Raw genomic sequence first — 26,370 nt, forward strand, 5'->3', positions numbered from 1 at the left:
CCCCCCCCAGCAAAGGGGCTGTCACTGAACAGCCAGCCCTGCTGGCAGCACATGGAGGGGCCTCCAGCCTGACCCTGCTGGGTGCATGAGCTCATGAAGCAGAATGCCAGGAAGGCTGATGTTCCAGCAGCACAGCTTTGAGGCTCAGCAGCTTTAGCTTCCACCAACCAACAACTGCTCATGTGACTCCACTGCTCACTGTTTATATATATTTTTTTTCACACCCACACCCCTTACACACACCCCCCCCCCCCCCTTACACACACACACACCCTCACTAACACTTTCCTGCCCCACATGCCTTCCCTTGCCATAAATCCAGCCCCCAAGGCCAGCTGCAGGCTGACAAACAACAGCCTCACTGCTCAGGGTGACTACACTGCCCCTCTCCCACACCCCCCACCAGAGCTGCATGTCCCTGTGACACCAGAGCTGCTGCCACCAGCTGATGAGAGGTTCACTGCAGTGTCCTGCTCTGGTTCTGCTGCACCAGCCACCTTTGGACAGAGCCCTGACTGCCTGGCACCTCCTCATTCACTGCTACCCAACACAGTGCACCCAGCTCCTCTTGGCCCTGGAAACACTGTGTGACAGATGCTGCTGGTTCACTCAAAATATTGACATTTTAGCATTCAAAAAGTTCACTTAGAAGAACACAATGTTTACCTCACCAGCAGTGGAGTCATCCTTGTCTGTGGCTTCATGTGATGGCCAACAAGGCCAGGCAGGAGGCAGGGTCTCTGTGGTCAGGCTGTCCTCTGCCAGGAGGAGCCATGTGAGCTGGTTGCTGGAGGCCAAGGTTCCACATGGGGGGGGCCAGCCCAGGACACCCCTCACAGCACAGCCAGGCTGTTGGGAGAGTCACTGCCCCAGCCAACCCAGCACCAACTGTGTCAACATGATGGTTTGAGCCAATCCCTGTAACCTTGGGGCTTCTGCTTTCAATAAATTATTCTGTTGAGAGACAGCAGAGAAGTGTCACCATCCCATCCTGCTTCCACCAAGATGTGGGGAGGACAGGTTCTCCTTGGCCTGAGACAGGGAGAAAATAAATAAAAATACAACTCACCATTCTTCCAGGTTTCCTGCCTTTTAGGTGTCTCCCCAGATTTATCTTGAGCCTGTCCCAGGCTGGAGCAGCTCTGCTCTGGAGACAGGCTGGGAGAGCTGGGGTGTCCAGCCTGGAGAAGAGAAGGCTCCAGGGAGACCTTAGAGCACCTTCCAGGGCCTGAAGGGGCTGCAGGAAAGCTGGGGAGGGACTTGGGACAAGGGCAGGGAGGGAGAGGACACAGTGGAAGAGGCTGCCCAGGGAAGCTGTGGCTGCCCCATCCCTGGCAGTGTTGAAGGGCAGGTTGGATGGGGCTTGGAGCAGCCTGGGCTGGTGGGAGGTGTCCCTGCCCATGCAGGGGGGTTGGAAGTGATGACCTTGAAGGTCCCTCCAACTCAAACCAGTCTGTCATTCTATGCTATTTTACTTACGTCTGGACCAGCAAGAGCTAGTCTACTTAAGTCTTGGCAGCAAGAGCAACTCAGAAAAAGAAACCCAATTTCTGTTGCCCCACACTTCAAACTAAAAGCTCCTGCAGGTATTTTTCTCTGGAAGAGAACTGACTGCTGCTGGATCCCAGCTGCTGCAGCTGCCACTTGTCATTGAAGCAGGTGTACTGGCCACAAGTGACAACACCAGTGCTGGGTGACACTCCCCACCACAGGAACTGGCACCAAAGCCCAGGGCTTCTCCTGCCTCCTCAAGGTCTCACTGCTGCAGGGTGGCCAATTCCCCACCAGTCTTGTTAGGCACCCGTGGCCTCAGCAGGCAGGGCCTCCTGCCATGGCAGAGGCTTGAAAGCCATGGACTGATCAAGACTGACCTCATCTGCAATGACAGAATTCAGTGGGAGGACACAGACCACCCCACATGGCTGTTCCAGCACAGACTCAGCTTGGGACAGGTGGACCTTTCACTCCCTTTGCAGAGAACAGGTTTTACTGCCCAGCTCAGCTCACTGCCCCCTGCAGCCTCACTCCCTGCACAGACAAACCAGCCTTGTCCCAGCCTTTGCAGCCTGTCCAAACCCTCCACTAGGTCTGACTCTTCTGCCAGTCACAGGGAGAGTCTTAACCACACCTTGGGACCCAAGAGTCATGTCTTTGGTCACCACAGGCTACAGCCTTCACACAAGGAGCAGGCACCAGACTGGGAGAGGTAGTTCCCAGCCCTGCTCCTCCCAGGACTCCTCCTGCCTGGGACAGTGGCCACCATCCAGCCCTGCACCCTGAGCTCTCCCTGGGGCTTGGTGCCACAGAGCCTGTGGCCATTCTCTTGCATTCAGAAGAACCCTTGAGCTCTTACCACTGCCAAACAGCAGCTGAGCCCAGGACAGCTGAAACCAAGAAAAAAGCCTTCACTGAAATCAAAGCAAGACCCAGCCCCTAAAGCCCCAGCAACAGACAGGACACAAAACCAAGCAAAATGAAACCTTTGCCATGGTTAAAAGGCACAAGTGCTGGTGGAACACGATTTGACTTGGTGGATTAGTGGCTTCTTCCTACAACCTGCACCCAAGCCAGCCCAGCAGTCAGGTGGTTTCACTGGCACAGGAGCTGTCACTGGAGCACAACCCTCCCCAGCCCTTCCTCTGGCTCTGCAAGGGCAGATCAAAGCCCCCAGCACAGGAGCCTCCAGGCTGGCCAGGTGGGGTCAGTCACCCTCTCCAGCTGGGCAGCTGCCATCTGGCACTGCCCACTTCCATCCCTCTCACAAACAGCAGCTGGCACAGCCTCGTGCTTTGCCCTCCCCTGGTCTCCCCCCAGAACGAGGTGACAAACTGATCCTCAGGAGCTCCTGTGCTCTGTGACCCTGCCAGACATCCCAGAGGGGCTCAGCCAGCCTCTGTGGCCCCAGCCCACACTCCTGTGGCAGGGACTCACCTGGCAGCAGTGGCCATGGCAGAGGCTCTGGGGTGCAGGGCAGATGCTCTCTCTGCAGAGAGGTTCCCCCTTTGCTGCCTGAGCTGCCTGGACTGAGCTTCCCCACCCAGCCCATCCAGCCAGATGTTGAGCCAAGAGCAGCCATTCACAGCAGTCACATTCTGGCAGCTCCAAGGTGCAAAGAGCAGACACAGCAAACACTGCCCACCCCTGGTAAAAGCCCTGGCCCTGCCACGGGCAGGGGTGCAGGCTTCAGCCTCCTGCAGCAGCTCTGCTGAGAGCAACATGAAAGGCTCTTGCTGGAACTGTCACCAGGACTTTCTGCTCTTCTGCAGCTTGGCTGTGGTTGCACCTCTGAGCCTGCAAGGGATGGAGAGCTCAACTGGGCCTTAAAACAAGTCAGCATGCTCTCTGGGGCAGAAACCCCACCAGCTTGGTGGGGGGAAACACAGACAAGGCTTCACCTGCCAGGCCCAGGAGCAGGCTCATGTTCCCACAGAAAAGCTGGCATCATCCACCCTGGAGAGCCTGGTGTGACATGGCCCTGGCATTGCTCCAGCCTGCTCACAGCCCTGCTCAGCTCCCACAGCACAACCAGGCTGCTGCACACCAGGAGAGACAGCCCAGTGGGCTCCAACTCTGTCATCTCACTCCCACATACCTGTGTGTTGGCCTTGCTCCCCACCCACCACACCTGCCTGCTGGTTCTCCTTTGGCTCTGCAGGGTACAAAGTTGCAGGATGTCCTACTTGCAGGCACAGAGAGAAGGAAAGAAATTGTTAGTGAAGCCAGTGCTCAGATTTGAAACCCCTGCTCCCCTCCAGAGCATCTCTGGATCATTAAACACAGATGGCCCTGACCTGCTGGCCTCCTGGATGCTGCATTTGCATAATATACCAAAGGTCATCACTCAGGAGACATCTGGAGGGGCTTAGCTGGGATTGAGGTTTTAAGGAGGCAATGAACCAGCTTTCAGCATTAAATGGCAGAGCAGGGCAGCATCCCCAGGGCCACCAGCCCCCTGTGAAGCCAGGTCACCCTTTCCCTCAGAGCCAAGACAGCAACGAGAACTGCCAACACCTCCTGGTTGGGAACAAAGGTCTGCAGCTCTTCTGCAGGCTGCAGCAGCACCTGTGCCAGTCAAGACCCTACAACCACCTTCAGCTTCTTAAGTGGCTCAGGAGAAAAGGTCCAGCAGGACAAATGCAGCCCTAAACTGCTCAGACAAGTGTGGGAGCAGCACAGAGCCACCAGCACCAGCCACGTCAGGGAAGGTCTGATCTGCATTGCCCTGGCCACCTGCAGCCTAAACCTCTGTCCTGCCTGGGGACCAGTGGCTTCCAGCAACCCCTGCTGAGGCTGGAGGCCATCAGGGTGTGTGGAACCTTCTAATCTCGTGTTAAGGGACCTTGGCAACTTCACAGAGCTCCCCTTCACCTCCTGCCAGGAATTGTGCCTGAAGGCTGCTTGACTTGCAGAGTCCAGGTCTGCTCTGCCTACCCCTGCTCAGCCAGGATGGACAAGGGCTGTGTCCTCCAAGGCAAGGACAGAGCTCCTCAGTCCTGCCTCCCCTCAGGCCAGCTGTGAAGGCAGAAAGGGAATGGCAGGGACAGGAAGGATGTTCTCTGCTGAGTGCACAGTGACTCCAGCCCTCCCTGCTGCCAGGAGGAGCCAGCATTCCCGGGGATGCACAGCAGACCCTGCCAGATCCCTGCTGGAACACAGCAATGGGAAGAGGGCTGCACCCACCAGGGCTCTGCAACTGATTTAGTGTTGCTGCCAGCAGCTGTGTCCCAGGGACTTCTCTGCCTTTTGGGAAAAGAACCATTGCAAAGGCAGAAAAACAGCTCTGGGCAAACACAGCCCTTTGTGGCTCTCCTCACACTGCCCCCAAAAGCACCATGACATTTCCTGCACCCTCATCTATGTCTGGTGGTACCAACCCACCTGTGGGACAAGAGCTGAGGAGCAGGAACAGCCCTTCTCCAGGCCCCTTCACCCTGCCAGCACCACCTGCTCCTGACAGCAGACAGCACCCAGCTCCTCTGCAGGAAGGAGAGAACCTGGGCCCAGCCACCAACCTGCACCTCCCAGCCTCCAGGAGCAAGGTGGTCAGCAGGTGGGGGTGAGCAAAGGAGGGAGGAGACTTTAGAGGCAACTACTACACGAGTAGGGTTTCAAACACCTTGAGATCAGCCCTCAACAACAACCAGGTACCAAACACATCAACACACCCGGCCCTGGCTTCTCCCAAGGGGTGATGGCATCTGGGAGCCTGGGGATAAAGAAACAGCTGCAATTCCAAGCAGTCACCTTCCTAGCCTGCTGAAATCCTGCTGAAATCCTGCTGCTGACAGGTGCCCTGCATGGCTGCCCAGAGCCTGCAGGCCTGGCAGCCCAGCAAATCAATCAGCCACTTCAATTGTTTCACTGTCTTGTTGATGTCTCTGTGCCAGCACAGGGGCCATCACCCCTCCTGCACCCAGCAGCAAAAAGGCAAGAAAGCCAAGTCATGAGAGCTGCTGCTGACACCTGAGTGGCCAAATTGGATAGATCTGCCTGCAGAATATGCACGTGCAAGGCAGTTTAACCCCAGGCATTTAAGAGAGTCAGCATCTCCCAGACTGGAAAAGCTGTGAGTACTGCTGGGCCTGGGCAGGACAGAAATGTGCCTTTAGGGGTTACCTGGAAGCTCCCACAGGGCTTGACCACACAGCTCAGCAGTGCCAGCACCTCCTGCCACTCCCCAGGAACTCCAAACAAGCCTCCTGCTCCAGCCTCAGGAAATAGTGGACACAAGACTCTGTGCTCCCAAGCACGAGCTGTTTGACCCTGCCAGACAAGAGAATGAACATTTACCAGAGCCTGGAGACTGTGTGACCTCCTGAAGCTCCCTGTGGTCTAGGCTGAACCTTCCACACAAGGCAGACCTGCAGCTTTGGAGCTCAGCATCATGGAAGGTTTATTTAAAGTCAGGGAGGACATAAAAATTATAGTTATAAAAGATATTAAAATAGTCCTCTCAGCCATGGAGGCCTGAGTGAGTCCATGAGGTTTACTCCTCCTGCACTGCAGCTTTCTTCACTTTTCTTTTCTTCTTGACTTTGCCTTGCTTCTGCTGGTTGGCCTTGCCCTGCTGCTGCTGGGTCTCCTGGCTGACCCTCCCCTTGGCTTTCTTGGCAGCTGGAGCCTGCTCAGCTTCACTGCCTGCATCACCTTTTCTTTTTCTGCTCTTCTTTTTCTTCTTCTTCTTTTTGTCAGCCGCAGCGTCTCCTCCATTCACAGCTTCCTCCCCGCCGCCTGCCACTGCCACCCCGTTCTCCCTCACCCCTCTGCTCTGGTTTTTGAGGCCTTTCTTCTGCTTGGGGGTTTTTGTTCCCAGGGACTGCTCCTCTGAGGCTGCTGGTTCTCCATCCTCACCAGCTGCTGGTGCCACCCCGTTCTCCTGGAGGCCCTTCTTGCGATTCTTGCGCTTCTTGGTCTCTGGCAGGAAACCCTTCTTCTTCCTCTTCAGGTTCTCTGCCTCTTGTGCAGGTTTATGGGCTGCCTTCTCCTTCTTGGGCTTCCTGCAGAGAGAATGCCACAAATCAAGAGCAACTTAGCTTACAGCCAAGGTGATCCATGCTGCAGGCAGCCCACGGACAGGCAGAAGCACAGGAAAGGTGCAGGAAGCACAGGAAAGGTGCTGTGGGGATGAGTGTTATCCCTGGAGGTGGGATCAGTCTGCACAGGAAGAGGTTAAATCACCAGCAGGAGCCAGACCAGGACTGAAGAAGGCACATGGAGACTTGAGAATTCCCATGCTACAGACCACCTGCCACCCTCTCCAGCACACCTGCCTGTGGCCCCATCCAAAGCTCCTGAGACACTGTCTGTCTGCCCAAGGTGACAGCCCCAGCAAGGCCTCCACTCTGCTAACAATTCAAAGAATCACAGACTGGTTTGAACTGGAAGTTATTGAGAGAAAGGAGGAAATGACCCTACACTGGTTTTTTGCCCTGGAGCAAAAATTAAATTGAGCTGCCACTTGACCCAGGTGCAGTGAAGCATGAGCACTGAATGCTCCCCAGCTTTGAGAGCTGCAAGGCCACCACCCCAAGCATCAGGCCTGGGAGTCAGACACAAAGGAGCCCAAAAATCACTGGAGAGGTCTGAAGGTCCTGGCACATACTCTCTGGTATCCAGTCACTTCCCAGGACAGCTACTCATTCCCTCCAGCCTCACATTTGCAGAATCAATCCATTGCGATGTGGTAGGAGCCTTGGGACTCATCCTAGCCTGGAATTTGCAACTTTGGCCATGGCTCTTAAACCAGGCCACCACTTGGGAGGGCTGAAAGCAGGCACTGAATCCTTGGATCATCAGCTGTCTTACCTCTACTAGCAAGACAGCATCAGATATCAGACATGCCTTACAATCCCCCCTGGGCAGTGAGCCCAGCATTCTTCCAAACAAGCAAAACAACAAGCATTCTAACCTCACCAGGAGCTCCCATTGAACCCCAGTCTGAGCTCAGTGACTTCCTTTCTCTTCCAACTCCCCCACATGAATGAAGACAAGCAGGACAGGCAGGCAGCCCCCCAGGCAGGCCAAGAAGCCAGGGTGCCAGAGCATACGTACGAATAACCCAGCCAACGCATGACGTTCCAGTAGAGAGAGTCCAGACGTGCAGAATTCCCAATCCCTTCTGGCTGGTTTAGAGCTACCAGCACTTTTTCCAACTCTGTCAACTTCACGTGCAGCTTCTGCAAGAGGCAAAACCAGACAGACAATCTGCAGAGTGAAAGAAGGAGGGGCACTCACAGCAGCAGGGCACAGGCCATCCTCGGGATAAGACTGTGGCAGGAATGACCAGTCCTGCCTGGCTTCTCCAAGCTGCTGCCCTCATTTGCAACACCAATTTGGGGGCTAAAACTGGTGACTCACAGCACCCCACCAGGTACAGGGTTTGTAAACTGGGTCTCTAGCATGAGAGGAATGAGTGTAACAGCTAGAATTGTACTGGCATAAAAGGGACCAAAAGGTTCCTTGGTCCTCTTTTCCTTCGCCTTCAATCACAGATTCATGGAATAGTTTGGGTTGGAAGAGACCCTAAAGATCATTTAGTTCCAACTCCCTGCATGGGCAGGGACACCTCCCACCAGATCAGGTTGCTCCAGGCCCCATCCAACCTGCTCTTGAACATTTCCAGGGATGGGGCAGCCACAGCTTCTCTGAGCAACCTGTCCCAGTGTCCAGTCCATGGCTGGAGGAGGGGGAAGAAGACACATGACTCTGTACTTATCTAACAGAAAAGCAGCAGCATTTTCAGTCTGGTTCCTAAAAGGACACAGTTGTGCTGCCTCAGGTGCTTCTACAGCTTCCATAAGCCACTGGATAATTTCAGTAAAACCAAACAGAATGGGACATCTCAAAGTCTATTCAGTTCCTACAAGAGCTTTGGAAATAATATCTCTTCTCCACCCACTTTTCTACTAGGTCTTCACAAAAGAAAACAGGCTGTGAGCTCAGTGCTTGTCAGTAGGAAACTGGGCTTCAGCAATTCCTCTGCTCATGTTATTTTGCTCCAGTAAATAACACCTTGTTGGAAACTTACTTTGTCACCTATAGAAAATCATCTCATCTTCAAAAAAGACATTTTTCACTAGGGAATGCAAAGCCACAGAAAAAAGCTTCACTCACACTCAAAAAGCTTCTGAGTAAGTCTCAGTTTCTGGAAACCAAAATCTCTGGAGTTAAGTGGAGAGGACAGAGCAATGCCCTGGGCCAAACCCCACCTCACCTTCACTGTATCCCAGGCCACACTTCTGCTGCTAAGAAAGAAGGTGCCACGTGCATTTAAGGAACGCTGCACCAATCCTTCAGCAAGGCCTTGGGAGATCAGCTCACATGAGCTCTGGATCTTCAGGCATGAGAGCTCTTCTGTCCTCAAATTCAGCTAGGCAGTCCCTCTAAGGGGACCTCTGGTAAGAAACGAGGTGGGATGGGACAGTCCTGAGGTAAAATCCCAACGTGACATTTCATAGAGGTCTTGGTGGTGGTTCAGAACAGTCATTCACCACACGTTGGGTCACAGACTCACCTGCTCCTTCACAGTTTTGAGAAGGAAGCTCAAGAGTTCCAAAATCTTGGCAGTCTTCTCTTTGTCAGTCTTCACAAGGCACTTGCCAACCGTTTTCAAACTCTGCAAATTCAACAGGGAGATGGAGGAGGAACACACATTACTAGGAAAACAAATCACTCTTCTCGGGAGAAAGCAGAAAATGAGTAATGACTGGTGGGATTAACCTGTCACCAAAACAACTCTGGAAAAAAATAACAAACCCACCAAACTCAGGAAACGCTCAGGAGGGTTAAGTGGTGGAAGCTACTGATGCCCAGGTTATTTCAGAAACAAGTGGACAAAATAAAAGCCAGCATGTCACAAAAGCACAACCCTGTTGCTCTCCTTAGTTTCTAAGCTGAAGCACAACTGGAGCCATGTTGTTGCCTCCTGGAGAAAGACAATATCCCCCCTCACTCTGGAAAGGCCAGGAGGCTGCCAGACAACAGGCTCACCTGGGGGACAACAGCTCCTCAGCTGCAGAGGCTGGGATTTACACATAAAGCACTCATGCAAAAATCCATTAACACTTAGGCCTAGGAAATCCCAGTTGCCAGCACTAGAACAGGGCTTGTCAATCAAGCTTAAACTCACTGAAACGCTTGAAAAGAAAAACCCCATCTCTTTGTGTTCCCTTTATGTGCTTGCAGGGTTTCTGAGACACTGAAAGGTCTGGCTTAGAGGAAAATCACTCCAAAGCTAGGTCAAATAAAAGCCACAGTTATTTACAAGTGGAGAAGGGCAGAAAATAGCCATAAAAAGGCAGCTGGATCAAAGAGGCAAGCCAGGGGCTCAGGGGTACTGATCCTCTGCCTGCAGCTGCTCCTCGTGGCCCTGCTTACATGGTTGTTTCCTTCCCTGCTGAATTCCTGTCTGGATGCACACCCCACAGCAAGCTCCACAGCCTGCATGGATTACACTAATACAGGAGAGGATTTGCAGGGACAAGCTTCTCGCAGACCGTGGCACCAACCCGGCCAACCAGCAGGGTCCACAGCAGGCTCAGCACCCTCAGCAGGCAACACACATCACTGAGAACTCGCTGCACCAAACCTGGTGATGGAGGCACTGGAACAGGTTGTCCAGGGAGGTGGTTGTGGCTGCCCCATCCCTGGAAGTGTTGAAGGGCAGGTTGGATGGGGCTTGGAGCAGCCTGGGCTGGTGGGAGGTGTCCCTGCCCATGCAGGGGGTTGGAACTGGATGATCTTGAAGGTCCCTTCCAACCCAAACCATCCCATCATTCTATGGACCCATCCCATTAGACCATCTATTGCTTTTGCTCCATTGGAAGTCATTTTAAAGCCTCTGAGCAAACTATTCTCCACCTGTATCAGCAAAAGCTGGCAAATAAAAGTAAAACTCCCCACAGACCCAGAAATAAGCAATCAGCTCCTCAAAGCAAGGTCCTTCAGGAATGAAGGCCCCCAACAGAAAAATGATGGCCAGAGTGGTGTCAGGAAGACTTTCAGCAGAAAAAGCAGGGAGACCAGATAACATATCTGCAGGAAGAGCAATTATGACTATCTGTATAGGCCCCACATCCTGGGAGTACCTTTTTAAAATCATAAAGATAGAGTTACTTGCTGACCAGGCCAGTCCACTCAAACCCTGTCTTAGAAAGCCACCATGGCTAGAATTCATGCTGCAGTTTCATCTGACTATCAATAATTTGCTCATTACTCTCTCCTGATACAGATAGATGGGCTGCAACTCTATTCCAGAGCTGTCATTAACCTACAAGGTCACACAATTCAGCAGCTCAAAAGGCTCTCAGGTAAAATGAGAAACAAACATGGGGTGTGTGATTAAGAGGGGGGGGGGAGGAAAAATCTTCACATGTAGGATGTAGCACCCCATGGGCCATGCACACTTGGTTTATTAGGCTTACCACAATAAGTAAATTATTAGTAGTAATAATAACAAGAAGCAAATCAATTATGAAAGCAAAAAGGCTGATTTGCATAACAATTTTCTCTGCAATTTGAAGAACAAGGTATTACCAGGCTAACAGTCCTTACTTGTGGTTCAAGTAGCTTTCAGAGAGGCTATTAAGTTGAGATTCTTTCTTTGCTAAGTTGTGTACAAGTTGACAGTGAGAGAGAAATCAGTATGGAACAGAATTCCTCCTCTGAACAAGAGGAATCAGGGCAATGCTGTGAGAAGGAGCCACAGTGAAATGAGCTGTCATCCCAACTCTTGAATATAACAAACATTGCAGATTTAAGAAGGTGTTAAAAATAAATTGCATTTTCTCTTCACTGCAGATGAGTGATGGAGATAGATGAGTGCATTTCAGTGACACTGGCTTGGCTCTGTTCTTGCTGCCATCCCTGCTTCCCAGAATTGTCCTGATGTTTTGATGGGTTTGAAAGGAATCCTACTGAAGGCACCAGTAAACTCCTAAAGCTCTGAACAACAACACCCTGAGGGGCTGATTCTCTGAAGTCTGCAAACAATTTTCAGGCGCTGGGGAAACAGGGAGGTGCACCTAGTTTGGGGCACCCAACCAAACTCGGGCAGACCTGTAGAAGGAAAAGGGTGGTGTGCCCAGCTGGAGATGGCAGATACCACCAGCCTAGCATATCAGGGCTGTGAGACTCAGCATCTACATTAAAAGCAGCGTTTTGCAGGAGCCTGGAAACACAAGCACAGCTCCAGCAGCATAAACAGCCAGGAGCAAGCCAGCACAATTTGCAAACAAATAGCTCCTGATCACTTCTAAACAGCTCTCAGAGACCAGGAAGGAAAAAGGAAGAGGGTGGGGGTGGGTGGGTGGAGAAGCCAAGGAGCAGCAAAGCAGCAGCAGTTAATTCATTCCTACAGAATGCACCATTTTCTTTCTCTACTCCAGAAGCAGAACGGACTTGCTTCAAGGAGGCTGGATTCAGATAAAGTCTTACTATTTCTCAATATCTTTTCCCCTTCCCTTCTGGTTCAAAGGGCGTAAAAGACATTTTCTCCCAAGAGCACCAAAACACCAGCACCTCTGATGGGTGGTTAAGACAGAACCACAGAATCATCCTGGTTGGAAAGGACCTTTGAAGAAGATCAAGTCCAACTATAACCTAAATCCACCAACCATAACATCATCTCCCCGTTCAGTGCTTAAATCATGTCCCTCAGCACCACATCTCTATTTCTTTTAAACACTTCCAGGGATGGTGACTCCACCACCTCCCTGGGCAGCCTGTTCCCGTGTCCAACCACTCTTTGAGTAAAGAAATTCTTTCTCATATCCAGTCTAAATCTCCCCTGGTGCAGCTTCAGGCCATTTCCTCTCGTCCTGTCATTATTCACTTGAGAGAAGAGCCCAACTCCCACCTCCCTACAACCTCCTTTCAGGTAGCTGTAGAGAGCAATGAGGTCTCCTTCCCTCAGCCTCCTTCAAACTAAACAATCCTCAGCCTCTCTTCACAGGGCTTATTCTCCAGACCTTTCACCAGCTTGACACTCAAGCCTCCTGTGAGACTTGAGCACAATTCCTGCAGCTCAGTGTCACTATCCTGACCTCATCACTTCCCCATTATGCATTACATGAGATGGTATCTTCTGGCAAACATTGCTTGACTCTCCTCCTCCCCCAGCAGGGAGTGGACACAGTGGAGCACCCCTTTCCATGGGATTTGTGTTGGCAGGTGACATCAGTACCAAGACTTCAGACTGGGGCTGCTGGCAAGCCTTGGGGAACTGCTCCCCAGGAACGAAATCCCAAGTCTCTTCAGCAGGAACTAGATCCAAACTCAAAAGCAGCTCTCCCAACTTATTTGTCATGCAGTCTTGCTACGTAAGGTACCAACCCTTCTCTGGACATGATGGGTTCACACAGCAGCTTGCTCATCTCATCTGAGAGATGAAATTAGCACTGCCACCCCAACTGCCTGGGTCAGTCATTTTACAGGCATATCACAATTCCACTTGGGGAATGTAGAAAATATAATCATAAAATTCAAGCAAAAGCTATTATGTAACAGATGGCAAATTGCAACACGAGGCAAATAAGCCTCCAAAAGGAAAGGAGTGTTTCAGTCATCTGCAGCATCCTTAGGAGAGTCTCCAACACTGATTAGATCAGAAAAGACTTGCATAAGGTTGGCAAGTATCTCCATTTTACATAGTAAGACTGAGGCACAAAGCAGGGGGTTTGCTTCCAGCTATGCTACAGGTGGGGTGTTAAGAGAAAACCCAGAAGAACCTGTCTAACCACCTGTTCTGTGATTCTCTACCTGCTCTGCTCAGGAAGGTATCCAGCTCTCCCTTCCCTGCCATCTGAAAGTGTTCCCAGCCTAGGGGTCACATAACCCAGTCTCTCAGTACTAAAAGCAGAGACACCACGGGGCTCATACCCAACAGCCACACTTGCATCACTTGCTGATGAGGTTGGTTTTCTCCCATCTTCTGCTCTTTCTTACTCTGCTGCTCCAGTAACAGCCAATCCCACTTTACAGGGAATCTCAGTACCAGTTACAGCTCAGTAATACCTGGGATGATGAATCATGCCTGTACATCTGAGCTGTCAGCAGATCTGGGCAGGTCATTTTCCAGAAGGAGAAAACATAGAGGCAGTTTTCACAGCTGGAATTCCCATCTCATCTGAAGCCAGTGCAGCAACCCAGTTCCTGCCTCGCCCTACGTGGATTCAGAGGTGATGCTTCCAAAAGCCTCTGACTGTTCCTGGTGAAGGGCTCTCCTGGATCCAAAGTTCTCTGCTTCTAGGATTTGTACAAGGAGAACAGCACACCCCTAGCATCTTACCAGTGTTTTCTTTGTGTTCCTAGTTGCTATATAACACATGGAGATCTCCCAACCACTACTGGATCTCACCTTCATTCCACCTCTCACTGCACTTCACAGAATTCCTTCACCATCCCAAAGTACAAAACAACTGGTTTCAGAGCACAGCAGGTGAATACCTGCAGTAATTCAGTCACACAAGTAGGACAGAGGGCTGACAGCCAGTTCCCCACACAGCTCCACACCTGCTTCCCAGGTAGAATTTTAGCCTGTGCTCCCTTGAGACCTGCAATAACACAGGAAAAAGTGGTGCCTGTGCACAGAGAGCCAAAGTCCCTGCCCAGCTCTCCCTGCAGGGACAGGGCACTGTGCTGTTTGCAGGGAGCCAGGCAATGTTCCTGCAAGCCTCCATGCTCACACCCATCTGCAATCTCTGCCTGTCTGCACCTCTGCCTCTCTCACAGGTATCACAGTGAGGGACACACTTGAACCAGACTTACAAGACACACAGCAGGACCTCCAGAGTGCAGAGGAGTGTTCTGCTACCAAGAGACAAGCACACTTCACAGCTGGAAGTTTGAACACCACTCAGTATTTATGCATTCCCAGCACATCCTTCTGTCTACTTCACTGTTCACAACAAACAGCCCTTCCCCTCCGTGGGATCAGCCTGACAGATCCATCACTGCTCCATGAGCTGGAGGAGAAGCCTGGCCATCCTGCATTCTTTCCACACGCTGTGCTATCTCTATCCTTCCCCCTCCTCCCCCATAACAGCCCTGATGCTGATGGATAAATGTGCAGATTCATGCCTGAGCACAGGCACAGGGCCAAGTGCCTTCTGCAAAACACAAACCTCCCCCCACCCTGCACGACCCTGCCACAGCCCCAGGTTGCTCAGATAAACTCTCCTCTCCAGCAGCAAACAGTTCAGCAGAATTTCCACCCTACTGAACGTCCACAGTCACGACGAGAAAGTCCTTCAGGGTCTGATCTCAGAGCACTGCCTGGGGGAGCTGAAGCTGTGCCCTGGCTCCGTGATGCAAGCAGGGTCCCACAGCAAAGCCACAACCTGGCCCTTTTAGCTGCTGTGGCTCAGGTCCCTCTGGTGGAGTTGCACCCAGAAGGGCCCCAGCAAGTGGGTTTGGGGCCCTATGAGCACGTGCCCACCACCTGAGCCAAAGCACAGAGTTTCCTGTGCTGGCATTCTCTGGAGACATTCCAAACCCACCTGGACACGTTCCTGTGTGACCTGCTCTAGGGGATCCTGCCCTGGCAGGAAGGTTGGATCGAATGATCTTTTGAGGTCCCTTTCCAATCCTAACCATTCTGTGATTCTGGGAGGTAAGCTGAGAGGTTTGGGAGGGGCACAGCCTTCCTCTGCTATTTAATGGCTAATAAGAAAATGACAACCAAACGAAGTCTTTCACTATTCTGTCTGCTCACAGCTCCTGCTATTACCCCATGTAAGCACCCTCACCTCACCTGCAACTACTCTCACATTTCTCCTGAGAAGTAAGAGGGAAACTAACTCCATTTTTCAGAGGTGAAGTAGCATGACTGAGCCACACAGACAATGACAGAGCCAGAAATCAGCTCTGAGCTTCCCAAAACCCAAAGATGCCACCCCCAAATACTTCCTTCATTACAGGGTTCACTATACACTAGAACCACCCAAGCTAGAGCTAAATAATAGAAGACAAAGAGGGGAGGAGAGAAGAATATGCCACTTCACACCAGTTTCCATCTATCCACTGATCCAGATCCATTTCCAACTCCATGTACACAGGGTCCACAAGCAGACAAGGAGAGGTTCTCACATCACCCACCCAAACAGCACAGCAGCTGCTGCAGAAGGAAGAAAGGAACCACTAACAACCCCTCCTCCCTCTGTTGTCTCTCACTAAGCTTCTGAAGACTGAAAGTATCAATGTTCAGAACTGGTTTCCTTGCATCTCTAGCAGAAACAAGTCACCAAGAAATCTTTACAGAGGGAAGGAAACCACCAAGTTTCTGCTTGTCCCTGACCAAGAGAGAGAGGGAAGGGAAGGGACCAAGCAGACTCACATGTCCCCAACACAAGAAGGACATGGAGCTCCTGGAGAGGGTCCAGGGAAGGGCCATGAAGATGATCCGAGGGCTGGAGCAGCTCTGCTCTGGAGCCAGGCTGGGAGAGTTGGGGTGTTCAGCCTGGAGAAGAGAAGGCTCCAGGGAGACCTTAGAGCACCTTCCAGTGCCTGAAGGGGCTCCAGGAAAGCTGGGGAGGGGCTTGGGACAAGGGCAGGGAGGGATGGGATGAGGGGGGATGGATTAAAACTGGAAGAGGGGAGATTGAGGTGAGACACAAGGAGGAAATTCTTTAGTGTGAGGGTGGTGAGACCCTGGCCCAGGTTGCCCAGGGAAGCTGTGGCTGCCCCATCCCTGGCAGTGTTGAAGGGCAGGTTGGATGGGGCTTGGAGCAGCCTGGGCTGGTGGGAGGTGTCCCTGCCCATGCAGGGGGTTGGATCTAGATGGACCTTAAAGTGCCTTCCAACCCAAACCATTCTATGGTTCTATAATTCTACGCTGAAGGGTGTAACTAAAGGGCATTTTTTCCCATGCCCATTTTGGCTGTTATTAGAGGGAAGAGCCTGGAAACCCAGAAGCCACTCTGACACAAAATGTCAATTCTTTCTCAAGTATAAAGATTTATTTTACTTTTTTCCCCACAGACTGCATGAAAAGCAGCAGGGAAAAACCTTGCAGGACAGCTGAGAGAACAGAGGAGAATGAATTCTCCACAGAGATATCCAGTACTCTGCAAGCACATCAGAGATATCAGTTAAATCACTCCTGGCCTCATTTTACCAGCTAAGAGGCTGAGAAAGGGCAATGAATTAAGAATTTATAAAGATGGCCAGATAAAAGTTCAGGCAATCTTCACCAAAAAAAAAAAAAAAAGAAGAATGGCTTTTTTAGAGATTTGATGAAGTCACTGTTAATAATTTATCCCCTTACAAATTAAGACATTGATAATCAAATGTGATGCCCTTCAGAAATGAAGGGCTTGCCCACACTGCAAGCTACAGAGTATCTCACTCTCCCCTAAACACCTGAGTGTCTCCAGCAAGTTATTTTAAATAACACAACTGCAACCAAACCCTCTCAAGTCACACAATGAAAGTCTTCAGAGAGCACACAGTAATGAGATGAGGTTTGGAAAAGGGGTCTTGGGTTATCTATGCCAGCCCTTCACAGGCCATGCAATCCCCTGCCCTTGGATTTTTGGGCCAGTTGCCTGCCCAGTCCAACTCTTAAGTATCCACCTAAGTGGAAGGAGGCAGGACATGCACATCATTAGGATTATGTGGGTATTTATATGGAATTCTCTAACCATGGAATCATAGAATGGTTTGGGTTGGAAGGGACCTTAAAGATCTTCTAGTCCCAAACCGCTTGCAGAGACAGGGACACCTCCCACCAGCCCAGGCTGCTCCAAGCCCCATCCAACCTGCCCTTCAACACTGCCAGGGATGGGGCAGCCACAGCTTCCCTGGGCAACCTGGGCCAGGCTCTCACCACCCTCACACTCAGGAATTTCCTCCTCACATCTCATTTTCATCCATTCCCCCTTGTCCTCTCCCTCCCTGCCCTTGTCCCAAGCCCCTCCCCAGCTTTCCTGGAGCCCCTTCAGGCACTGGAAGGTGCTCTAAGGTCTCCCTGGAGCCTCCTCTTCTCCAGGCTGAACACCCCAACTCTCCCAGCCTGTCTTCATAGGAGAGGTGCTCCTGCCCTCAGAGCATCTCCATGGCCCCCCTCTGGACTCTCTCCAGAGGGCTTTGATCTTCCACTGAAGTTAGGTGTCAGATTCTGTGAGCACTTTTACATTCCAGGATGCCTTGATCCCATTTTGGCTTCAGACACCCAACTTGAACACTACCCACTCTGCCCATCCCTTACTGCAGGATGTGGCAATTGACAAATCAAGCAAAGGAAAAAACAGTAGTAAAGCTGAGCCCATCCTGTGATGTACTAACTGCAGAAGACAAAGGAAACCCTCAGGAAACTACCATGGACAAGCCAGAGAAAGCAATTTTACCATGAGTTTTTTCTGAGGGCTGTTTTGTTTTCAAGTTGCTCAGCAGGGAAAATACACTTTTTTTTTTTCCTGGGACATTGCTCAAAATCTTTTCCCACTTCCCCCGGACTTTCACATTGTAACTGGGAGGTACACAAAGCACTTCAGGAGGGCAAGCCAGTCCCTGGGAAAGGGATGACCAAAAGAAAAAGGTAATGAAACTGTGTATTCAGATCCTGGAGCTTCCTGCCCCAAATCTGTCAACGAGTTACTAAAAAGTTGGCAGCACTTCAACATCACTAAAGCCAAGACAGCAATTTGCAATGTATCAGGAAGAAACCAGAAATACGTCTAACAAGGGGAACAAAATACTAAAATGTGCCCACAAGGACAACTGGGAGAACTAGAAAACCCAACTGAGGAGCTTGACAGAGCTGAAAAGGCAGAGTGTGAGCCCCAGCAGCAAGCCCACAGAGATCCCTGCCCAGAACTGTGCTGCAGGTCCCTTGGAGCTCTCTGGTCCTGCCACCAGCCTCGTCACACGACTCCAGGCAACGTCACACGACTCCAGGCAACGTGAACTCCCAACAAGCAGCATCCTCCCCAGGCAACAGGGAACAGGTTGCTAGCCAACACTCTGGGCTGCTCTGAGGCCAAGGTAGGAAATGGTCAGATCGGCCACGCACAAAGAGGATCATTTGGATGTCTCAGGAGACCCAGATTTGATCCTTGGCTCAGCTCCCAGCCAAGCGTGTCCGCTGTAAAACAGGGTGAACAACTTGAGCAAACTAACTCCATTAGCTCTTGGGTTTCTGCAAAATACTTTCTTCATGACATCAGCAACTGACTGCTTTGAATTCCCTTTGTAAAGGGCTTTGAGACCTACCGATGATAAAAGAACAAAGCTCTCTCAACAAGGAAGAAGCCTCTGTAGATGCCCTAGCATCTCAGGTGAGCTCTGTCATTTGCAACATGAAGCAACACTAGTTCTTTATACTGTAAATACAAGCAAGTTGTCTAGACACCCAGCATTAGAATAAAGCTGAACAGCTGCAGCAAGGTTCTGCTTTGTGTAAAGGAACCATTTAGGACTTGAGAGGACTAAGCTGTGCCAGAACAGTTTCTTCCCTTCATCTTTGCAGTCCCAGGGCTTGTGGACAAGGTTTTCTGCCCAGGACAAGCCAAGAGCACCACCAGCAAGCAGGGCTCTCACAAGAACAAGTCAGCTCCAAAGGACCTGCTGGGATATCAAGACTTCCCTGGCTGACAGCAAGGAGATGGCACATGTGAACCCCTCCTGACTGGTGGATGTTTTATAAGCATGTTTCAACCTTTGAGAGCAAACAAGGACAAGTTAGCTTATGTAAGCACAAGAGCCACTGCCTCACAGCAGATCAAACTGCTATTTCAGGAAGCTGTCTCTTCATTTAAAGTTCCTGGCCATCTCATCAGCCTCTGTTTTGCACACATAATGCAATGATATCCAGGACTGCAGTTCCCTCCCATTGCTTCTTTCCCCAGTCCAGCATATATCACTGCCTTAAACCATCCCAGGCTCCCTGCACCTCACCAGGTGATCTGCAGGTAGGCAATGCAATCACTGCTGCAAGTCAGGATGAGAAGGCAGACACCAGGAGTTAGCATCCTCTGTCCTCTCCCAGCCATACACCTGGAGCAGGGCAATCCTGCACTTCAAGTGCTTCCAAGCCCCTGAGCTGCAAATCTGACCATGGACACAGAGAGCAAAGCCTTCAGGTGACAGCTTCCCTCTGGACAAGAATGCTCCTTGAATTACAAGTAACACATCAGTACAGTCAGTTCAAGAGTTGGCCCTCCCAGGTTATTTAAGACTTCTCCCTGGGTCAAAGGTATAATATTCTGCTTTATCTTTTTTTCCCCTCTTAAAACAGCTATTTGTGAGGGATGGTGGCAGGATTGGCCAATGACAAGCAAGTGCAGACCTTTCAGCTAGAGGTAGGTCAACAGAACTTGATCATTTGCCACAGCAGCATGAACTACCTTGGTCAAGGTTCTCACGGGTAAGCACTCACATGCCAACATCTACCTACTTACACACCTCCAAAATCATGGCTGGCCTGGAATGGCCTACCAAAACAAGTCTCAGAAGAAAAGGGACGAGATTGAGCTGCAGGAGAAGCTCTCAGTCCTGCAAATGCCCTCCCTGCCCTCTAGACAACCAGAGGCATGTGTGGACATCAGGGACAGGAGGGGCTATCACTTAGCTCAAGCTCACACAGTCCAACCAAACTCAACACCAAGCCTGTAACTTCCACCCAACCTGCAGCTCCTCTTTCAGTCATGCACACCAGCTCCACCTGGAGAGCCAGAGCTGAGAAACTCTTCAACAAGTTATTTCAAAGGTGGGTTACTGTCTTTCACAAAAGCCTCTACAGGTTCTGAACTTGCTTATTTTCCAGCTTTTACTTCTGCTACAAGGGTTTTTTACCATCTCCAAAAGAGATCAGTCCAGGATACAAATATTGCTCTACTACATCACAGAGCCACAGTGAATACTCAGGTAAGTGAGCATTTCTGTGCCACCAAAAAGACACAGAATACTTTTTGCAGCTTTAGAAAGTTGTCCAGCACCAGTGCCAGCCTTTGGTTTGTGTATCCAAACTGTACATGGAATATAAAGTCCTTGATGCCTCCTAATTACCATGACATTTAAAGACATGCAGCTGCCCCAGCTCCAAGGAGCCAGCTCTGTGTAAGGACCAGGGGGGGAGCAGGAGGGAGACAAAACCCATTCCACCAACACAGCCCTGTAAAAATGTTATGGCAGGGCTTTTTCAGGCCAAAAAGAGAACTGGCACCTATACACCACTGCCAGTCAACAGCATGGGAGGCCTCCCTGCAGGGTATTCCTGGGACAGCCCAAACAAACTGACAACATTTCCCAGGAATTTGCCTTTAAAGGCAGATGACCACAGCAATGTGGAGCACTGAGGAAGATTTGGTAGCAAAGCTCATTAAAACTACTGGATGGGTTGCCAGTTGCTAAACTTTCCCTGGCAAGGACAACATAAAGGCATTGTAAATGTTTGTGGTTTCTCAGTGAATCATGGAGTCCTGCAGGTATTCAGCTGCTAGAGAGAAACATGGAGGTGACTGGGTTGTGAGTGGCATGTTTTATGCAGCTGGAAAATAAAACCATCCCTAACTCCACCCACTGGATTCCTGATGTAACCATTAAATAAAAGCTATTTTATGAAACCCAGGATTACCTGTTTCCTCGAGAATTATAAACTGCACCTCTGAATTCCTTGATTTAAACTTACTTGGACTTTGTCCCTCCTTGACAAAAGAAAACAGAGCTAAATGTTCTGTCCCAATATGATAAATGACAGAATGGCCTAAATTACCATGTAACCAGCATTTAAAGAAGGAAGTAAGGCATGAAAGCTACACTTAGAGAGAGGTCAACACTACAGTTACGTAGTGTCACCAAGACTGGAATCTCCTATGTCATCAAGTTTAGTCACCACATCATAACATTAACTTGGCTCTTTGGCTGTCCCCACGTCAATCCACAAGAGTATAATTGAATGGCATTTGCTTCTTCAGCCTCCTGCCCTACAGATCATCTCCTACATAGTAGCTGCACTGAAAAACTGTCCTCAGGTACAATCTCTACTTGTTCTACTGAATCACAAGCCCTGCAACTTCTGTCAATGTTTTTTCTATACCAAATATTTTCCAATATATTTTAAGATTTCCCTGATAAACAATATCAGCAAGAGAGTCTGGCCCACAAGACCTGCAAAGCACCAGGATTCAGAAATCTAGTGCACCTCAACTCTATCTTTTTGGCCCTGAAGTTCATTCAAATACAGAACTTCCACAACATTTTCTGAAATTAAGTCAACGTTCACGACACCTTTCCACTCAAAACTTGTTCTTTAAAACCATCTCAAGTTGATCTGCATGGGTGGACTCCCTAAAAGTCCAGCTGTCTCTTGGATCCACACACAGGCACCTCTGACCTGTACCAGGCACGTTTCTTGCACTTTGAAAAGACATCTAAAACCCAGTGTTACCAGAATGCTGTGGTCCTGGTGGACACTACTCCAACCTGGTGCAAGCAGGCACAACCCAAGTGCTGAGCATGGCCATGGCCTCCAGCTCTGAGACCAAGCACCACACTAGTAAATGCAGCACTCACTAGGTGCTATCTGTATGTTTAGCAGGTTGAAGCTTGTTACCTCTGTCACTTGGCTGATGCTTTCTCTGATCAATTCCTCCCACTCCTCCTCCGTCGTGAAGAGCTTCAGTTCATGAAGTTGCAGAACCTTCTGGAGGAGCAAACAGGCCTGGGCCTGAAAGAGAAAGGGGAGAGAAGGCATGAAACTCTGTGCTCTTGAGGGAAGGTGTTAGCAATGCAAATACCTCACTGAAGCAAAGGGCTAAGTACAGCATCCAGGGAATGCCTGCCCTCACCAACAGGTATGTCACTGTTAGAAAACATTCCCTAGACCCTACCAGGGTGACTCCTCAGCAGACAGCGTGGTGGGTTTTGATGGAATGTCCATATTTACAAGAGAAGGTGGAAGGAGAGGGGAAGGACTGTGCCCCTTCTAGAGCTAACGTCAATATCCAAAACACCCTTTAGTAGCTGCTCTGAGTGCATCATTTTCAGCCTCCAAAAGTCTTCAGGCAGCCCTTTGCGTGACTGTACCCTTTACCACACCCTGATGTAGGCACAAATAAACAAAAATAAAAGCTGGCAGGTTAGCAAATACTTCATTTCAAAGAAGCCCTGGATGGAAACTGCTGTTCAGAGCAGGACTCGGCCTTGCCCTGCAGTCAAACTTGCTCATTAAGTCTCTGTGTTAACAGAGCAATGAAAAGAGTAGCCACTGGAAAACCAACTGTCATCTACAAGCTTCTTCTAAGTCCTTTTCTATTCTAGGATTCCTTTTTTCAAGGCTTTCTTAGGTATAAGAAAAACAAAGCCATAGACAAAAGCAAATCACAGAAACGCAGAGAATACACTAACAAGGATTAGTGCAAAGAGCTTGGAGGATTTCAGGGGAAAGGTTGAGTAGCAGCACGGAGCTGGTGAGCAAATTCTACCTCCCTAGAAGAAAAAAATGTTGCCTCTAGCTGCAAAAATTCAATGCAGGTCTAAATACCAAAATCCATTGGGAATTAAATCAAGGGTTAATGTTGTCCAAAGCAAGCAAGGGCTGCCATTTTTTAACCACATGTTGCAACTGAGCCCACCCTACAGACAACAACTCAGCAGTTTGTAAAATTCTTTATCAAAGGCACCATTGAGATTAAAAGTCTAAGAGGCCTCCAGGAAAAACACAGCCTGGTGACACCCAAGCTGGCCTCCAAAGGGCTCAAAGGGTTGGGTGTCATGTTGGTTGACTCCCCTGGGTGCAACAGAAGCAGCCTGCAAAAAGTGCAGCAGGAGGTTAAAAAATGGCCATATGGTGCCTGCACTTCCACTGTAGCATTTTCAGGGAACAGTTTTCTCAAGAATTTAAAGCAAGGGAAGAGAAGAAATCCCTGGATTTCCTGAAAGCAGTGCAACCATCCTGGAGACATTCAAGGTCAGGCTTGATGGGGCTCTGAGCAATCTGTTCTAGTGTGAGATGTCCCTGCTTATTGTAGGGGGGTTGGACTGGATGACCTTTATCAGTCCTTTCCAAACCAACATATTCTGTGATTCCATACAACATCCTGCAGGCTTCTGGGATGGACAGGACACTGACCAGAGGTCCTCCATTGGGTAATTCCAGCACTCATCTTTGTATTACAACAGAGTAACATCACACATCTATGTAAGCCCACCTGCAGCTTGCACCAGTGTGGCCAACATGGAGAATTAACCAGAGCAAGCTCTCACTCACAAACAGAGGGACAAAATGCAGCAGAGAATCAATGAGACTACATCAAAAATTTCTGTTGAGTTAATGAGAACACCCTAATGCCACCTTTGAGGCCAGCAAGTTAACATATTCCTTGTAATTATGGGGAAGCTGTGTTTTACAGAACAAATAATGGCATGTCTGCATGCATGTAACAAATGTAGTGGAAAGTCACTTCAGTGCAATTACAAAGAGAACGTGACCACTGGAGTAGATTAAAGGCCACAATCCATTCTGAAATGCTCAGGCAGGGTCATAAACCTCAAGGTACTGTCTCTTCTTGGACAGTTATAAAGGCATTCACACTGAGAGGAGGTGCAAAGCAGAGAGGCCCCCTCAAGCTTATCCTGATAGCACCTGGGGGCTACAGGTTTGCTCAGGAGGCAAACTGAGGACCTGAGACATACTGATAAGGGTCTGCTCAGGAATCCTATCAGTCAGCAGTGGGTGGGAGCACTGCAAGTCAGTGAGGAGGACTGGAAAGAAATCAAAGCCATCCAAAGGAACAAGGAGCTCTGGAGACATGAGACTTAAATGCCAGACTGATAGAACAGACCCTGCCCGGGACCTGCCCCTCAGTAAGCATTATGCTTGAAAATCCTTTCAAAAGAAAGGAAAAAAAACTACTGAACATTCCTTTCTGTGTGTCATAAATGAGGGAGTCAAAACACCCAGTCATCTGGGAATTCTGGCTGGTCCATCACCCTTTAGTAATTTTGTCACACTTGTAGCTTTCATGCCTCCAGCCTGTGTATCAGTTCAAGCAAAGAGAAAATATGAGTTTCATGTAATTAAAGCATTGCTACTGCTGTACCCTACACAATGGTGTGTTTCCTGATTGGTTTTTAACCCAGTGATAATGTAGGACTAAGCATGAACAACTTTTCTCATTTGAAAGAATAACAATAAAATATTTACTTGCTGGTTGAAATAAAATTTGGCTCAAGAACATCTCAGCCAGAGTGCAAAGGTGACACTAATAATTACAAGGTCCTTAGTGCCCAGTACCATGCTATGCTGTAGTTTAAGGTTATCACATTCAGCACATGACTCTTCTATTCCTAGAGCTGGTTGTTAACATGTAGCTTTCATATTTTTCCAGAGCCAACTTCACAGTTAAATAGTGAAAGTTAAACCAGAGGGAGAGGAACTGACATCAGTGGAGCCAGCCAGAAAAAATCAGGGACAGAACCAAACCTAAAACCCAGTTCTTCAAACCCATTAAGAGGCAGCACTTCCCACTCCTCCTGCTGATGCCATCCCATCAAGTTCAAACCAAAACTGGAGGAGCACCAAGTCTCTTCTATAGAGGGAGGTGCAACCACCACACCTTGCTCACAGCATCTCTCAGCATGTGACAAAGGATCCTGGATGTCATCATAAGATTGCTTAACAAGTGAATGTACTGAGAAAAAACAATCCAGCAACCAGGACCACAAAGCTGCCACATCAGGTTGCAAAGTAACAGTCCTCAGCAATGGCTTTTCAGACACAGGTTCATCTACCAGGGCTGAGAAACACTAAACCAGTGGCTGGAAGGGCATGAAACAGCCCCCCCGTGGAACAGTCCCTGGAAGAAATCACCAACAGGATTTTAAAACTCAAACAGGAGTCACTTTCATGACCTCCAGAAGCTTCACCAAGATGCTTTACCATCTAATATAAAAGTGATTAAGAATATGAGCACTTTGCAAAAGCAAGGAAAGACCCAAAGTGAGTCAGGTCTGTAGGAACCACTTCTTGAAAAAGCAGCTTTCTCTTTGCAGTTCATTTTCCTTGGTTTATCTTCTCAAATAAATGGACACAAGGCAGCTGAAAATAGACACATTAGAGGTGTGAACATCTATGCATTTGGAAGTGAATATTCATCTCCCCCTTGTCAGTGAGCTGGTCGGAGCTTCCAGATACCACAAGCCTTCCTAGTTGTCCATCCTGACACATCCCAATAGGCTCCTTTTTGGGAGTTCAGATGTTCAATGCATTTTACGAGAAATGCCTCAAAAAGTGAGGCTGTTCAGAAGATTTTTCAAGCCATCTCCTGGAAGGATGCTCTTCCTACTGCCAGCAGCTTCTGGAAACACATGCCACTACCATTTGGTGGTGCTCCTGTGACAATAATCCAGAAGGATACTTTAGAAATAGAAAACAGTCACAAAATCCACCTGTTTTCTGTTCTATGAGACCAAGTGTGCGTGCACACAAGATACATGTGTGCAAAAAAAATCCATTAATGCAAGCATGCAAGATTATTTCATTTACATACACTTAAAAAACTTACAAAGCAGCATTTTGGAAGCTTGCCCTCCAAGACACAAGCCCTCTCTTTGCTGAGCAGTAGAAAAAAGAAACAGTAGTAACAAGGAACTTCCCATGTCTGATTCCTGCCTGCTTTCTTACAGCCTCCTCAGAAGTTATTGGGACCAATCACCCTTACACAAACAGCCAATTCCTGCCTCCTCACCAAGGCTTTTGAAGTGCAAGGCCACACACAGAGCACCTGGAGGAGCCAAGCCACCCCAGCTAGTTCAGATCTTTGGCATCTGAGCACTATCAACCCTGATAATTTCTCACAGTCTATCATTTACCCTCAACATGTTCAGATGTGTCTTTTATCCATGAGGCAGGGACCAGACACGTTTCACCATCCC

The 26,370-nt window shown here is 49.5% G+C and overlaps 1 protein-coding gene across 3 annotated transcripts in view; it reads right to left on the minus strand.

Moving 5' to 3' along the window:
- Window positions 1-5,876: 5,876 nt before the first annotated feature.
- MYBBP1A (MYB binding protein 1a) overlaps window positions 5,877-26,370 on the minus strand; it is a 63,959-nt gene continuing 43,465 nt past the window's right edge. For 2 of the 3 annotated variants that reach the window (XM_051635718.1, XM_051635716.1), the window contains exons 24-27: window positions 22,049-22,162; window positions 9,014-9,115; window positions 7,552-7,676; window positions 5,877-6,497 (exon numbers count right to left, since the gene is read on the minus strand). In XM_051635718.1, coding sequence (XP_051491678.1) covers window positions 5,987-6,497; window positions 7,552-7,676; window positions 9,014-9,115; window positions 22,049-22,162 — 852 coding nt within the window. In that variant the 3' untranslated portion in view covers window positions 5,877-5,986. Of the gene's footprint in view, window positions 6,498-7,551; window positions 7,677-9,013; window positions 9,116-13,592; window positions 13,744-22,048; window positions 22,163-26,370 lie in introns of those variants that run through there. The other variant, XM_051635719.1, reaches the window with a different exon arrangement.

Source organism: Apus apus, chromosome 18 (assembly GCF_020740795.1).
Source record: "Apus apus isolate bApuApu2 chromosome 18, bApuApu2.pri.cur, whole genome shotgun sequence".
Taxonomy (NCBI): domain Eukaryota; kingdom Metazoa; phylum Chordata; class Aves; order Apodiformes; family Apodidae; genus Apus; species Apus apus.